This window comes from Nematostella vectensis, chromosome 7, assembly GCF_932526225.1.
Source record: "Nematostella vectensis chromosome 7, jaNemVect1.1, whole genome shotgun sequence".
NCBI lineage: Eukaryota > Metazoa > Cnidaria > Anthozoa > Actiniaria > Edwardsiidae > Nematostella > Nematostella vectensis.
The window spans coordinates 10016174-10031891 of NC_064040.1; the positions used below are offsets into that span (position 1 = coordinate 10016174).

Here is a 15718-nt window from a genome sequence, read left to right on the forward strand (position 1 = left end):
CACGTACGTCTCTTGAAACTTAGACACTTCTCTTGCAACAAACACGTACGTCTCATGCAACTTAGACACTTCTCTTGCAACAAACACGTACGTCTCATGCAACTAAGACACTTCTCTCGCAAGAAACACTTACTTCTTATGCAACTCAGACACTTCTCTCGCAACAAACACGTACGTCTCATGCAACATAGATACTTCTCTCGCAACGAACACGTACGTCTCATGCAACTCAGACACTTCTCTCGCAACAAACACGCACGTCTCATGCAACTTAGACACTTCTCTCGCAAGAAACACGTACTTCTCTTGAAACTCAGACACTTCTCTCGCAACAAACACGCACGTCTCATGCAACTCAGACACTTCTCTCGCAAGAAACACGTACGTCTCATGAAACTCAGACACTTCTCTCGCAACAAACACGTACGTCTCATGCAACTCAGACACTTCTCTCGCAACAAACACGTACGTCTCATGCAACTCAGACACTTCTCCCGTAACAAACACGTACGTCTCATGCAACTCAGATACTTCTCTCGCAACAAACACGTACGTCTCATGCAACTCAGATACTTCTCTCGCAAGAAACACGTACGTCTCATGCAACTCAGACACTTCTCTCGCAAGAAACACGTACGTCTCATGCAACTCAGACACTTCTTTTGCAACAAACACGCACGTCTCATGCAACTCAGACACTTCTCTCGCAAGAAACACGTACGTCTCATGCAACTCAGACACTTCTCTCGCAAGAAACACGTACTTCTCATGCAACTCAGACACTTCTCTCGCAACAAACACGTACGTCTCATGCAACTCAGACACTTCTCGCGCAACAAACACGTACGTCTCATGCAACTTAGACACTTCTCTTGCAACAAACACGTACGTCTCATGCAACTCAGACACTTCTCATGCAACAAACACATACGTCTCATGCAACTCAGACACTTCTCTCGCAACAAACACGTACGTCTCATGCAACTCAGACACTTCTCTCGCAACAAACACGCACGTCTCATGCAACTCAGACACTTCTCATGCAACAAACACACACGTCTCATGCAACTCAGACACTTCTCTCGCAACAAACACGCACGTCTCATGCAACTCAGACACTTCTCATGCAACATACGTACATCTTATGCAACTCAGACACTTCTCTCGCAACAAACACGCACGTCTCATGCAACTCAGACACTTCTCATGCGCAAGCGCGTGCTCTGGCAAAAACCAGAATCGTTGAATTGTTTGAGTAAACAGACGAAAGGCTGACTTTACTATGTGAACAGCATTAAAACCATACCGTACAAAAGATGACAGATTTCTTTGATAATGAGGGATTCATAAAGTTTTCTTCTTAGCATTTGCCAAAATGTGACAGTTCGCCGGTAAAAAGCCGCCATTTCAAAACAAAATGGCTGGTTTAACCGCGCGGTACTGGAACTAGTCTTGTGTTTTTGAGCACGGGCAGTACCTACCAGTCAAGTGTCAGCCTCCATTTTTACTTTTATTTCAGTCCCTTTTCAGGGTGTCATCTTTAGTACATAACAATGTCACGCTTCACGCGTCCACGTCGTCACGTTTCACGTTGTTTACGGTTTTACGTGTCTTTCTGTTATAGGATCTCGTAGCTGCACACCTTGAAAATCCAGGCAGACCCTCGCCCCTTGCCCACCCACCACAGGCTCGCATGAACACCAAGCACCGAAACTTCCCGGTATCCGCCGAGGCTGTGCCACTTGCACAAGCGTGGGTATCCTGTGTTATCCTATACGGAGGGGGGTCTGATAGTGTTTTATCTTTCGATACCCAAATACCCCGTTTTCTCGAGATTCGCGCAATCCTAGCGTCTACCTATGTGCCTGGATGTTGCCTGAGTGTTGCCTGGGTGTTGTTGTTGGTCAGGGTTCAGTTCAAATATACGGGGTGAAAAGGAAATCAACATAGTTTTAGTGTACTACATATTGTTGTTGTTCGGATATGTTAGGAAGCTGATATGTTATGTTGACCGGTTTGTTTGTTTGCCGCAGTGATCGCAGTATTCCAGAGCTTGATAACATCTTGGACGAGAAACTGTGTGAAGTTCAGGACCACATGCGCACGCTGATGCAAAAACAGGTACACGTGTTCGACATGTTGATTGACAATTAGTACAAATTTTGTCAATTAGTGCAAATTTTTCAGGTCTGCAAATCACTGTGAGTTGAACAGAAATGCGTCCCCGATACACCATCGTCCTTCTTGACTTAGAATTGTCTTTTTAATACTTTTTACATCAGCGGGTACATGAGAAAATGGGAAAATAAGAACGCTATGACCCGAAAGTAAAATGGGCGACGAATTTGCCGACCGACAAGTCAAGTGATTTCTGACGCTTTCTGTTTAATTATAATTTGTTTCAAGTTTGTCGTATTGCACTTGGCTCATTCAATAACGTACCTGATTGACAGATGTCCTATGTGAAATTCGCTTGGGTATTTTTTCTTAGATTGACAGCCCATCAAACCCATTGTTGTTTTGATTGACAAGTTGATTCCTGTTTAGGCCGAGCATGAGAGTGTTGTCCAGGCCAAGGCAGAGAAAGAGATGTCCGAGCTGAAGTACCCAAGCGCAGACACCGAGAGCAAGCCCCCAAGGTACTTAAAGCCGCATTGTCACCAGTTTACTTCCGAAGGTCCGACGGAAACCTCAACCGTTAAAAAACAAAAGAATCTATTAGAATCCGAGATATTTAACAGGCCATCCGATCTAAATTATCAATCACATCCTCAAAGAAACTTCCAATAAACACACTGCCTTCAATATTTTGAAATATTTTTCGCGTTTTCCGTTAAAAATTATCGGAGATTATTACGTAATCGACCGGAAGTAAACTGGTGACAATGCGGCTTTTAGTAATCGACCGGAAGTAAACTGGTGATAATGCGGCTTTACGTAATTGACCGGAAGTAAACTGATGACAATGCGGCTTTAAGTAATCGACCGGAAGTAAACTGGTGATAATGCGGCTTTACGTAATCGACCGGTAGTAAACTGGTAATAATGCGGCTTTACGTAATCTACCGGAAGTAAACTGGTGATAATGCGGCTTTAAGTAATCGACCGGAAGTAAACTGGTGACAATGCGGCTTTAAGTAACCGACCGGAAGTAAACTGGTGATAATTCGGCTTTACGTAATCGACCGGAAGTAAACTGGTGATAATTCGGCTTTATGTAATCGACCGGAAGTAAACTGGTGATAATTCGGCTTTACTTAATCGACCGGAAGTAAACTGGTGACAGTGCGGCTTTATGTTATCGACCGGAAGTAAACTGGTGACAATGCGGCTTTAACATGTCCTGCGGCCCTCATTATGCACAGTTTTGCCGCGATTTTTTATATTCTCTGAATTCCCGTCAATTCCCAAACCGCTCTCTGGCTTCCGTCATTCAAACTAACGGAATTGCATTTGGTGCTTTTGATTGGTCAGCGCTTTGCGGAGAGGTGGCGTGATTTGAAACCATTTCAGTGCTAGCCAATGGAAACGCTTCAAGGACTTTGAATGACGGAAGTCAGAAAATGGTTTAGTTACTCGAAATCGCCGGCAGAATTCGTAGAAAATTTTAAACTGCAGTGACGTCCGTTTTGTTTCATTCTGAAATGGTGCACTATTTCATGCTCCAGAATAGAATGGATCTGTGATGTTATTGTAGGTGGATTGGAATTCACAGTAATATTGTGTGATATTGTTTCTGTCGCACAGACCTGTTGAAAACTTCTACGCCTCTCGCCTGCTGCTGTCACACCTTGGTTTACTTACACTAGATGCTCTGGAGGTGAGGAGAATATTATGATTATTAATCAAGCGCATAGCCAGGATTCGCTCAATCTCGTTCACAGGCCATTGTGTCAGCGGTAAAGTACTGGCGCTTTTTTGCAGTCGAGCGATCCCGGGGTGGGAGGACGGGACTTCGAGAAAAACAGACGGAGGTGCTCGACAGCAAAATCAATTTTAACCCTAAAGGCACTAAGGGCGTGGTAAACAACGATTCTTTGCCTTAAGTAATAGCACATTGGGTGTGGTTTAAGAAGAAATAGCTTTAAAAAAACAATGCCCGTTTTAATTGGCTGACGGATCCTGTATGATTATGTTACCGACAATAAGTCCAGAAGTATCAACCGATCAGTTGACAGTTGACAGGTGTTTTATTGTAAACACCTTAAAAGATAGCAGAATCGGTAATATTCTTCCCCGGGCATGAAAACCCCTTAAAAATAGCAGAATCGGAAAAATCCTAAAACACCCCCTAAGAGATAGCAGTTGGTAAGAATTTTATACCCTAAAAGATAGGTCGAGCACCCCCGTCTACTGTTTGTCCAGTACTCAAAGTCGCAGTCAAAGCTTTTTCAAACTCAACCATACACATTAGCCTCCTCCGCAGGCATCTCGAGTGATTTTCTAATTTTACAGTATTTTTATGAATTGGGTTCCTGTGGCGAGTTGAACCGGAACCGGAAGAGGGGAGGGGGAGAAATGAACACTAACCCAGGCCCTTCTTGAATACGCCACAGGAAGCCCGAATTCGAAAAGAACCTTTTTCCACTCGAGACGCCTGCGGAAGAGGCTACATATTCATATGCCAGAGGCGAATCAAAGAACACTTTATCTTATTTCTTATATCCCGTACATTAGCTGTTTTCGGCTGCTAGAATTGGGGCCCTTACCTTACCCAGGCTGCTGAACCCGAACCGTTTGTTTTTGTGTCTCGCGTTGCAGGGTAACCCGAACAACTCATTCGACGACGCGTCACTCGTAGCACTCGACTCGTCACGAGCTGGGTTCCAGGCCGCTCTTCGTGATCTAGACAGGCTTCCAACGCGAGTCCAGGATACTGTCTTTGTGTTTTACGTCAAGGCTGATCAGAACGAGGCTGATGCTATTCTCGAAAACGAGGTACTCGAGCTGTGTAACCCCTGCTTTTCTATCAGTGAGTTTTTTCATACAGAATGTCCTTCAAAGAAGGGATCTTTTCACATCCATTAGTTCTTCGGGACTTTTTTGTATTTGTGTGCGAACGTCAGCTCAGATTATATAGTAAGTTCTTTTGAATTGATTTCACGATACGTAAAAAAACCTTGTGATTTTATTGAGAACTTGCGATTACTAGTCGAGGAATACAACCTGGTTTATAAGGGTATTATACGGGTATTAAATTTGATGGGAACGAATTGATTTCACCACCCAACACTCAACCCTTCTCTATGTTTGGCCCTATTTAACATTTATACTAATTGAACAGACTGTCAAATCAGTGCCTCACCTTTCAGCTCAACACCTGTAAACACGGCAAAGTATTTGTCGAGTTCCTACTCTCACTTGGGTGGCCTGTAGATATCGAGACGCACCCTGGGTGGACTGGGAACGTAGAGAGAGCCTGGGTACGAACCTCGACGCGCGAAAGAAGCCATTTGGTGGGGAGGGGTGGTGCAGGTCTTGGCGCTAGCAGCATGTCAACGATCACAAGCAGCACTTCCACCATGGGACACGACGAGTACACTCCGAGCTCCGACGACGAGGGCATATTCGTCCGAGACCGTTTAATGGCACGAATAAGCTCCGAAGATGACGTGACTGCAACTCGAGCCGCGTCTATTACAGCCGTAAGTCACCCAGAACTCGCGCGACCACAGTCCCTGGACGAAAACGTCGCGATCGTGGAGCCGGAAAGCGTCGACAAGGAGGTGAATCAGATTCTCTATTACGCAGACATTCGCAGCGAGGTCGCCTTCGTCGCGCCTGCACTGCTACCGCAGTATCAGCGGTTTCGTAGAATGATTGTTAAGGCGGAGACATCCGAGGAGGAGACGGAGGAAGCCGATGAGCCCCCGACTGGTCATCGGCGTGCGCGCTCGGGCAGTATGGGGAGCTTGGAGATTAAGAGTAGCAGTACTAGTAGTATGGAGCTAAGACAACCTCTGGCTCGTCAGTCGTCCGACGGATTCGCCGCGTTTGAGGGTCGGACTGGGCGATTTTCGGACATAAGCGAAAGGTATGATTTTTTTAAAAAACAAATAAAATAAGTTGTGCTGTAGGGTTTGTGGCGGCGGTGGAGAAGGTGATTGACGTTGATGTGGCAGTATTTCCGTGCCAAGGCTGTTTTTTATTGTTCACTTGCAATCATCCCCTCATGTTGGAGATCAAAATTGAAGTGCAGTTTGTTCTTTCCCTCAGCTTGGCGAACAATGATATCGCACGCAAGTAAAAGGTGTTATGACAGTAATACGGTGAAACATGAAATGTCATCTCTATTGACAACGAGTCGCTTATGCTTTATTATCTAAACGTACTTAAAGGGTCAGCGTCATGGTACTGCGCATGTCTGGAGTCAGTGTTTATTGTAGGCTTTTAATTGTATATTAACAGTTGAACTTCAAGCTGTCAATGCCTTGTTAAAATAATATGCAATTTTTTTTATTGAAAACTATGTTTATTGACAGTTTGTGGTCATTTCCTTTGAATTTAAGTCTTCCACGTGTACCAAAGGCTCATTGTTAAGTCAATATTAGAATTTGACTGAAATTCATTGTATCCGGGCCAAAAAGATATTGCAAAGCTCTTACTATGACACTGCCCCTTTAAAACAGCGTTTTGGCCAGCAATATTGGCGCTGTTTGCACAGGGCTAAAGGCCCGCACAATAAAAACACGACACTGAGCACATGACCTTTCTTTACAGCAAACCCACCAAGGTAAGCCCGCACAATACTTCAGCGGAAGTAAACGTCATTGTCACGTGGCTGGAGCAGTTCAGCGACCACGCCTGCTTGCCTGTGGACGACCTGTTGATGGAGATGGACTTTGGAACCTCGTCAACAGGCCTGGTAGAAAAGGACACTGTAGTCATCTTTCTTAATTCGCTCAAGAGCGGTCTTTACCGCGTCCACATCCGCTCTACCATTAGGTAAGTAAGCCACACACTAAAAAGCTCAGCTCAGGCGCAATCAGTAATACTGCGGGAGGAATGGGCTGGAGCTCCAGCACGCATACTCAAAGCCGCATTATCACCAGGTTTACTTCCGGAGGTCCGCAGAAACCCCAACCGTTAAAAGACAATAAAATCTATTAGAATCCCCGCTATTTAACAGGCCATCCGTTCTCAATTATCAATCACATCCTCAAAGAAACTTCCAATAGACACACTGCTTTCACTATTTTGAAATATTTTTCCGTCTCCGTAAAAAAAAAAAAAATTCAGTTTCCGTAATCGACCGGAAGTAAACTGGTGACAATGCAGCTTTAAAACATATTGCCTGATAGCATTGCAATACCATAAAAAATAATCCACTTTCGGTTGTCGTCACTCAGAAATGTATTTTCTTGAGAATCTTTATCAGCTGAGTATGCCTGGTCTTATAGCTTCTTATGGGCGGTCGGAGTTAAAATATGTATTTGGTGAATTGCTCTTATTTATGTACTTATGTATGTATATTGTGTAGGTCTCCCGTGGGGGGTCCCCTCGTGGACGGTATGGTCGTAAGTCGTCGTGCTTTGGGGAGTATGGTTCGTCAGACGGCAATCAACATCTTTCACCGCAGACGACTAGAAATTGACACGTGAGTAACAATACACTCCAAAGCTATCTAGGAGCCTGGGTTGCGCACTGGAAGAACTAAATGTATCCTTAGGTCGAACACTGAACGCATTTCAAAATCTTTTCTCTACAGATACTCCCCTCCCAAAGTCTGTCGTAAATTGAAGATACAAGACATTGTCAAGAAATACCGCCGCGAGATGTCTATACCAGAGTTTTACGTGTCTTTGTTTAACCAAGGAGACTAAAACGAAATGTGGGCGTCTTAGCCAGTTTAATTTATATACGACATGATACAAAAACGATGCAATTGTAGGCCTGACAAACGCCTGCAATATTAATAAAGCCAGCAGACAACAGCATTTTGTCATCCCTTGTCATCCCTTGAAAGACAGTTACAAGAACGATAGGTGGTTCACCATTTGCAAAACGAGTGGGAGAATGGGTCTAGGGCGGTGGATTGTGGGATCGTTTGGCTGGACGAAGCAGACATCTCAACAGGAATCCCAACAGGGGATACACAAGAACCCTTTTGGTACCTGATAAGCATGCTCGAGGATCCAGCGTACTTTGCAGGTGCTCCCAATCGCCCCATGACAGGTAATCCGGAATCCGGAATCCATGAAAAAATGGGATATGGGATCCGGAATCCATGAAAAAATGAGATATGGAATCCGGAATCCATGAAAAAATGAGATATGGAATCCGGAATCCATTAAAAAATGAGATATGGAATCCGGAATCCATGCTGCTGGAATCCGGAATCCACGAGAAAAAACCCACATGGAATCCGGAATCCAGAACCCTATTGGAGAACCTGTCATGGGGCGATCCCAAGGTTGTATGATTGTTTTAGTGGTGTTTACCACCGTGACCAATCAATTCCCTTGCTGTGTGCAGTCAAATGGCTCATCACACGACAAAAGCCATGATTGGTTTAGACGGTCGATTGACTACGTGCTATTCCCAAACGAGACGGAACAAGCAACAACAAATTTGGCTGTGTTTGATGCACTCATGTTAATTGTGATATTAATTTAGTAGGGACCCATTTAAGTATCTTTGTCATTATAGAAGAATGAAAGAATACAAATTAAGTGGCAACTATATTTGAACCATGAAAATATTCAATCAAGTTATTAAACTTATAAAATATGTATGTACATATACTGACCAAGATCTTAATAAAGAATCTAATAATATTTCATGAGCTGTATTTTGTGTCAGGAGGGGCGGTAATTAAAAGTTTGGCTTCAAAAAAAGTGTTTACAGTAGTTAGGGGTATATGAGAAGGAGGGACTGACCACATATATGGCAATTGGGGGGGTTGACACACAGGTAGCCCAAGCATGTTAGTGGACTGCAATATACTATAGTTAGGGCTTATTATATAGGGGATTTTTATACTTCAAAATTTATAAGAAATTCTCAATAAAACTGCCCGAAACTCACGAAATCTACCTCCAATTCACCTCTCCAGTGGATTGAAGGTAGATTCTTTAAACTTCACATTAGCATCAAGGACAACACGGAATAACCGCATGATCTGTTTCGTACAATTTTAGTGAGAATTTCTTATAAAGTTTGAGGTATAAAAATCCCCTATAATAATAATAATAATAATAATAATAAGTTTAATTCAACCTTTCGCAGTATAGACTGGATTACAGGTGAGTCAGAGATACAAGTAAGCACTACAATAATAATAACAATAATATGTAACAAGCCCTAAAGTACATTGCAGTTCACTAACATCATGCTTGGGCTACCTATGGTTTACAACTATAGTTTTTTCGATTATGTACTAAACCCCTAAAACTATGGGCTACTAAACAGGCTTGATATTTAAACAAATTTTTTTAAAACAATTACACGCAAGATGGCCTGCGTAGCGGTTCAATGGAGAGGGACAGAGGGTGAAAGAAGAAAAAGCGTGCGCACGGCCTTCCCCTTCCCTTGAGCAGCTACGCAGGCTACCTGCGAGAGGCCTTAAAAAGACCCACATTTTGGGCAGCCGAGGGAGGATGTACGTACGCCCCCTGGGCACCAGAGGATCATAAGGACAAATGTAGAGCAGCAGTCGCCTAAATTACAGCAGATCCAAGCAAATCCACCTATCATCTCAAGCCCTGGGTGAGATCTCCTTAGGTTACAAATTAGGCTTTGGTATCCTGTACCACGTGCAATGATGGTATATCTAAATGTACCAGTATCACTTTCAAGAACAACGTTTATTTTTAAAAAATCATTTACTACTCTATCATTAATAAGAGTGTTTAAGGATTCATACAATTTAGCAATCCATGTTGTGATGTTTCTTATCAAATGGTTTGCAGATTAGAGCATGCCAGGCCATCGAATAATGGCTTAAATGGCACCTAGCGGTCTGCAAAAGTTCTTCTATGGTACACTATATTACATGAAGGGTGTAGGGGGATTGCCCCACCTATCAGGAGTCTTCCTCCTCATCCCCTTCCTCCTCCTTGACGATTGGCACACCTTAAAGCAACAACAAAATAGAGATTTCTTTCTATTGCTGCAAAAATAATATTGTAACAGGAATGCTGGAAGCCTAACGGTTATACTTTGAGTGTATTAAAGAAGGTGAACATAGTGGCCATGTGCAGTGGTTTTATTAAAAAATATTTATTGAAAGCCCCACAACAAAATAATTTCGGCCATGTATTTAAGTACACCCAATAAAATGCCTCAGCCTCAACTATGTCTTTTTCCTCTAAGATTGCCTAATAAGGAGTGTAAATCAATTATTTTAACAAGCCACCCACCATCTAACTTCTTCAATTTCGGGAGCCTCTTAGTAGCTTCCCCACGCCAGTCTCCATCAGATGAATGTTTCTCTTCAAGTGGGTTACCTGTGTACAAACACATATGATAAATACTGCATAGGGTCACAAGGGTCTATTTTTGATTTGTGAACATGCTTTCCAAGGTAAAAGTGACTCCTAAATGAGAAAAATATTACTGCGGCTGCTATTCAATGATGGTCATATTATTTCTAAATACAACTATTTTAAGAGGGTTGCACTCATAGAATCCATGTGTCCATTCATTACCCCATAGAGCTTTATGAGTATCAAACGAGCAATAAACAACTTTAGCAATATACTTATACCATTTTTTTCTCTAATGCCTAGTGCACACTACTGACATATGAACATAACGACATGGGCGCGCGCACTCTTAACTTCGACATAACGACATGGACATAGCGACATAATGTCATTATGTCCATGTCGTTATGTAGGGCTAAACATAGTGCGCGTGCCCATGTCGTTATGTTGTTATGTTGCTAGTGTGCACTAGGCATAACAATCACTTACCAATAAAAAGCAAATCCTCAAGTGCAGGGAGTTCACCCTAGAAAGGAATTTTTAAATGTCAAGCATATGGTGCTGTAAAATACATATTGCGTTTTACATATCTATTTATATAGATTCATTAGTAAATCCATTTTTTTTAAATTTCAAAATGCCTTTTTTCCTGGTGAATCTGAAGGATAACACTATTGTTACAGAAATCTTTCATCACTGTGTTTCATTAGTACTAAGCTTAGGCAATGAAATGATCATAAAAAAACAAATATTCTATTGACATACCAGTTTTGTAAACTCTTCCCAAGCCTTGACAGAATTATTAGACATGTACAAAACCTGAAAAAGGAAATTGGTACGATACATGATTATCAGTTGATTCCTTAAGAAACCAAAAATTAATTCATCCAAAACCCAACCTCCGAAAATCTCAAGGCTTGAGAACTTTTTGGGGGGAGGGGTGGGGTATATTCATTTTTTTGGGGGAGGGGTGGGCATATACTTTGCAGGTGTTTGCCGTAAAGAAAGCTTTTGCGAACAAATCCACTTATAGATCTCATGAAGGTGTTAGATAAATTGCGCTGCGCAAGGGAATTGTTTTAAATATTTTAATAGAAAATAGGCAAAATGACGATTTTCTATAGAATAATTTTTCGGATGTGATAAAAAACGCTAAAAAGCGGGAGATTTGGTGCTCAATGCGGGAAAGCGGGAGAAGAAGTCCAAAATCTTGAGACTCCCGCCTAATGCGGGAGAGTTGACAGGTATGAAAACCCTCCTAGCCGAGAAAGAGATGGATACAGAGAAGCAGGCTGATGTATATGTAATAGAGCTTATGTGCAGGTGAAAATCAAAGCAGAGAGGGGAAGGAACCGGCATTACTAAAAGGAGGAACTGGCGGAACCAGCAGAACTGGCAAAACCAGGGGTGAAGGTGGATATAGGGGGGGGGGGGGGGGGGGGGGTAAGGATGTAATACAAGGATTACAAATTATTTTCAAAAAATCTGTTTGTTTTTTTCAGTAGCGATATCGAATAAGTCAAGAGCAAATGACTACTTCTCTAATTGTTTATACTCCAAAAAGTCCTGTTCTTTAAGATTTATCCTCACCGTATAAGGCTGCATCTAAGCGAGCAAATACAATTACAGTTACAAATACACAACAGCGCCAGCTTCGTAACCTCATGGTCGTCTGGACTCGTCACGCTAGAAGTAGCCCCATCAATCGCCACATAGCGTGACAAGTCCAGGATGACTGCAAGTTTACACACACACAGAAAAAGTGTTAAATGGGTAATAGGTTCATAAGTTGTAAAATACTTTGTTCTTTTTTTTATTTTTTATTTGTCTACACAGGTACACAAGAAGGACACGTTAAAATCACACACCCTCTGCACGATAAAACTGAGAGCGATGTTTTACAGTATGTTTTTTGTGACTTATCTGGAACGTTTAACGGAAATTTGATACAAAATGCATCATGACCGAGGGTCAAATGTGTGTTAAATAACGTAGCACATTTGCGCTTAGGTTAAGTTCAATGCAAATGTATGCAAATGAATTGAGTCGATTAATTCACTTCTTTGCATACATTTGCATTGAATACAGCTCATGGATGATACGACGTTTCAACTTAGCCTTAGTGATGTTGTTTTAGCAAGTCACAACAGAATGAGTGGTTTTAACTGATCGCCTGTACCTTTTGAAAAGTATTAAGGCAAACTACCAGTCTGTTTAGAACAGAGAAAGAAACAAAAAAAATTTTAATGTATTTTTCGATAGATTATTTTTGAAAATAAATTATAATCCTTGTATAACATCGCTACCCCTATACCACATTCCACCACTGCATTCAAAATGTGCTGGTTCCAAAATGCAGAAAGAAACATGTAATGCCAGAAAGGAACTGTTGTAATTCTCCTTTGCACTGATTTACGAACATGAAGTGAGAACCTGTATCTGCTTTGCAGGTATTCTAATGAAAAATTTGAATACCTTGAGTTTTTTCAACACACCAACTCCCTTGAGTTTCTCTATATTGTTGTAAGAAATCCACAGCTCTTCAAGAGTGTCAGCTACAGCTTCCTAGGAGGTTACAATAAAGATTACTACAGAAAATACTGGAAACTAATTGTATGATTCAAATACATCTCAATTCAGTAATGTAAGCTAGTAGCACCCACCAGGCCGTTAAGATTTTTAATGTTGTTTCGTCCTAATGATAGGACTTTCAGATTTTCTATGAAGCAAAAGTGAGATTTAGGTTATTCAACTAGACACAGTACAAAAGACTTGAAGTACAAAAAAGGAAAGAGAGATGGGGGGATTGGGACAACCTTTGACAAACATAGAATAATAATCTAAATTAAATACTATCTACTGGCTTTACTGTTAAAAAAATCTACTGGTTAGTTGGAATATATCTTTAGCGGTGGATGATGTTATTCACTTACTTAGACCATTGAGATTTGCAATCTTTTCAATGCAATTGGTTGAGAGTGATAGCTTTCTGAAAAAGTGGAGAGTATAAGTGAAACATGGACATTTTACTTATATTTCTTGCTTAAGAACTACCACTGACTACATATGATGGAAGGAAAAACAGACTTCACACATAGTTCAATCCCATATTTTACAAGATGTCAAAGAGAAGGGTGCAAGATTTGCAAAATTGACTTCTAGTAGCATGACATGGGGCCAAGACCACTCTTAAGTCCTTTTGAAGTAACTTAACATTATCACAAACAACTTTACAAAATGTAAAATTGAATGTTACAATTAGTAGCATATTTAAACATATGACATTATCAAATGGGTTTCACATGCAGCTCCCTGCAAGTCTTGTTCAAGAGTGCTCAACAAAATTTATATTATAGCATGTAAACATGTAAACACTGTGTCATTGAAAATAAGACTACCAGCCAATGTTGCTGGCCGATTCTTTACACCCCACAATACTGCTAATACTGATATATATGATATATATGATAGGGTAATTTAGACCTAAGATTGCACCAACACAATTGCAGTGCACACATTCAAATGATGAAATGATGAAATGTCATGCTGAAATTGATGTGACACTGCCAGGAATATCAAGCAGTCCTATCATAATAGAGAGCTATAGTAGGGACTACTTTGAATCTTAGTTGATCTAAGTTTCATTTGGCCCCTGGCCGGCGGAACCACCATTCTTTCCACTATTTTTTTAAATTTTGATTTAAGTTTTATTTGAACTAATAAAAAATATCTTCCATCCCCTACTCACCAATCTGCACTGCCTACTCTGAAACTTAATAAAACCCCTGCACTTTTTTTAGAAAAAAAATAAACAAGTGCAAATGGCCAATGGTAAATGTCAGGTTTTTATCTATCTTAGAACTGTCATTCGCCATTTGCACTAATAGAGTTTTCTGAAATAGGTGTAAATCATGTTCTACCAATCCAGGCCTGTTGACGTGACATATAACTGCAGGGTTTTTTTTTCAAACTTACTCGCAATTTGACAAAGTAGACAGGGAGGCATCCATCTTTTCTACAGGAGGCATTTGGGCAATAAGTTTGATCTCTTTTGACTCTGACGCCTTCGCTCCATTTTTTTCCTCCTAAGAATATCAATAAACAACACCAACATTTTGTTTTCGTTATTAGAAAATCGGTAACTCCGGTAAATTTACTTGATTATCGAAGGTTAACAACGGAACTTCAGTTTACGATTTAATCTGCGATGTTTGCAGAATAATATAAAAAGGAATTATTTATTTTGGCAAAATTGGTCCCTTACTGTCGGAAGAATAAAAGTAGTTGTTGATAGATATAATATAACAAAATAATAAATGGCGACAAAACAAACCATAACTTACCCATTTGCTCAGGGCATCCTTGATTGTAGTCCCTTTGGACTAAACAAAGGATTCACGAAAAAATGTTAGCTTTTAGATGAAAAAAAAAACTTAGCAAATTAGAAAAAAATGCAGTTACACAACCTCACTCACCATTGTTGTTTTGTCGGTTAAAATGAAGGAACTTTCAGCTTTAGTTTGACAAAAACAAAGTTGTTACTGGTCTTGTGTAGATCCAAGATGGCGATCACCATGGGAATAACGAAGGGGATCATGGGAAACGACAAAATGATCAAACGGTTTTGATTGGTTTATCTTATGCCAGCCAATAAGAAACTCCGTTATTTATTGTATCAACTTTGCAACAGGTAGCCCGAGCGATCTCAGTTACGTACTACGCCGTTTTTTTATTAGCCTGCTAAACAGGCCCTATTTGCGTGAAAAACAGAGAAGCCGAGGTTAGTTAGCCCAGCTAGAATAGCCAATATTAGTTGCGCGAGCAAACAGAGGCGATGAAGATCAGATTTCCCGCGCGCCATAGGAATCCCAAACCCGAAATCCCTATTTCCGGAAAAAAAAATGGACAGCCTGTATGCAGGCTACGTTCTTATATTTGTATATGTTCTTAACGGTGTTCTGAGATTTTAGTGTTCGTAAAAGAAAAGAAAATACCAAGAGAGCATGAGATATCTTATCACTTAGGGGGAGGGGGAGGGAAGTGTGTCCGGGGTATCCAGAAGGAGTTGGAGGAAGGGTCACCGGGAGAGAAATGCATGCTGGGGGTTGTCTGCACCAATCATGAAATTTTAAGAGAGCTAGCTATCTTATGCTCCATTGAGTCATACAATTGCACCTGCAGTAGATATGAACTCTGACAAACCCTGTGTTTTGAAATGTAGAAACGTACTTTTTTTAGCGTCGTAATGAAAGACGAGACTTCAAACTGGCCAATCACATGTGTGATAATAT

At 41.2% G+C, this 15718-nt stretch overlaps 2 protein-coding genes and 1 long non-coding RNA gene across 3 annotated transcripts in view; 1 reads left to right on the forward strand and 2 right to left on the reverse strand.

Moving 5' to 3' along the window:
* The window catches only part of LOC5518928 (ral GTPase-activating protein subunit beta), a 34206-nt gene extending 26139 nt beyond the window's left edge, over positions 1-8067 (forward strand). The window contains exons 17-25 of the mRNA XM_048730049.1: positions 1625-1752; positions 2034-2121; positions 2548-2639; positions 3748-3820; positions 4762-4938; positions 5313-6034; positions 6721-6945; positions 7481-7597; positions 7709-8067. Of these exons, the coding sequence (XP_048586006.1) occupies positions 1625-1752; positions 2034-2121; positions 2548-2639; positions 3748-3820; positions 4762-4938; positions 5313-6034; positions 6721-6945; positions 7481-7597; positions 7709-7823 (1737 nt within the window). The 3' untranslated portion in view covers positions 7824-8067. The remainder of the gene's footprint in view (positions 1-1624; positions 1753-2033; positions 2122-2547; positions 2640-3747; positions 3821-4761; positions 4939-5312; positions 6035-6720; positions 6946-7480; positions 7598-7708) is intronic.
* On the reverse strand, positions 1529-2578 carry LOC125568258. Its single transcript, XR_007312205.1, has 2 exons — positions 2443-2578; positions 1529-2106 (listed from the first exon to the last, which is right to left on the reverse strand). It is a non-coding gene; the product is annotated as an uncharacterized LOC125568258 (long non-coding RNA).
* Positions 8068-8668: 601 nt separating the features above from the next.
* Positions 8669-15262, reverse strand: LOC5518927 (dynein axonemal light chain 1). The gene is made up of 10 exons (XM_001638799.3): positions 14903-15262; positions 14771-14809; positions 14403-14512; positions 13361-13416; positions 13091-13146; positions 12903-12992; positions 11193-11246; positions 10917-10953; positions 10362-10448; positions 8669-10074 (listed from the first exon to the last, which is right to left on the reverse strand). The coding sequence occupies exons 1-10, from the start codon at positions 14903-14905 to the stop codon at positions 10025-10027; spliced, it is 582 nt and encodes a 193-aa protein (XP_001638849.1). The 5' UTR covers positions 14906-15262; the 3' UTR covers positions 8669-10024.
* Positions 15263-15718: the final 456 nt, after the last annotated feature.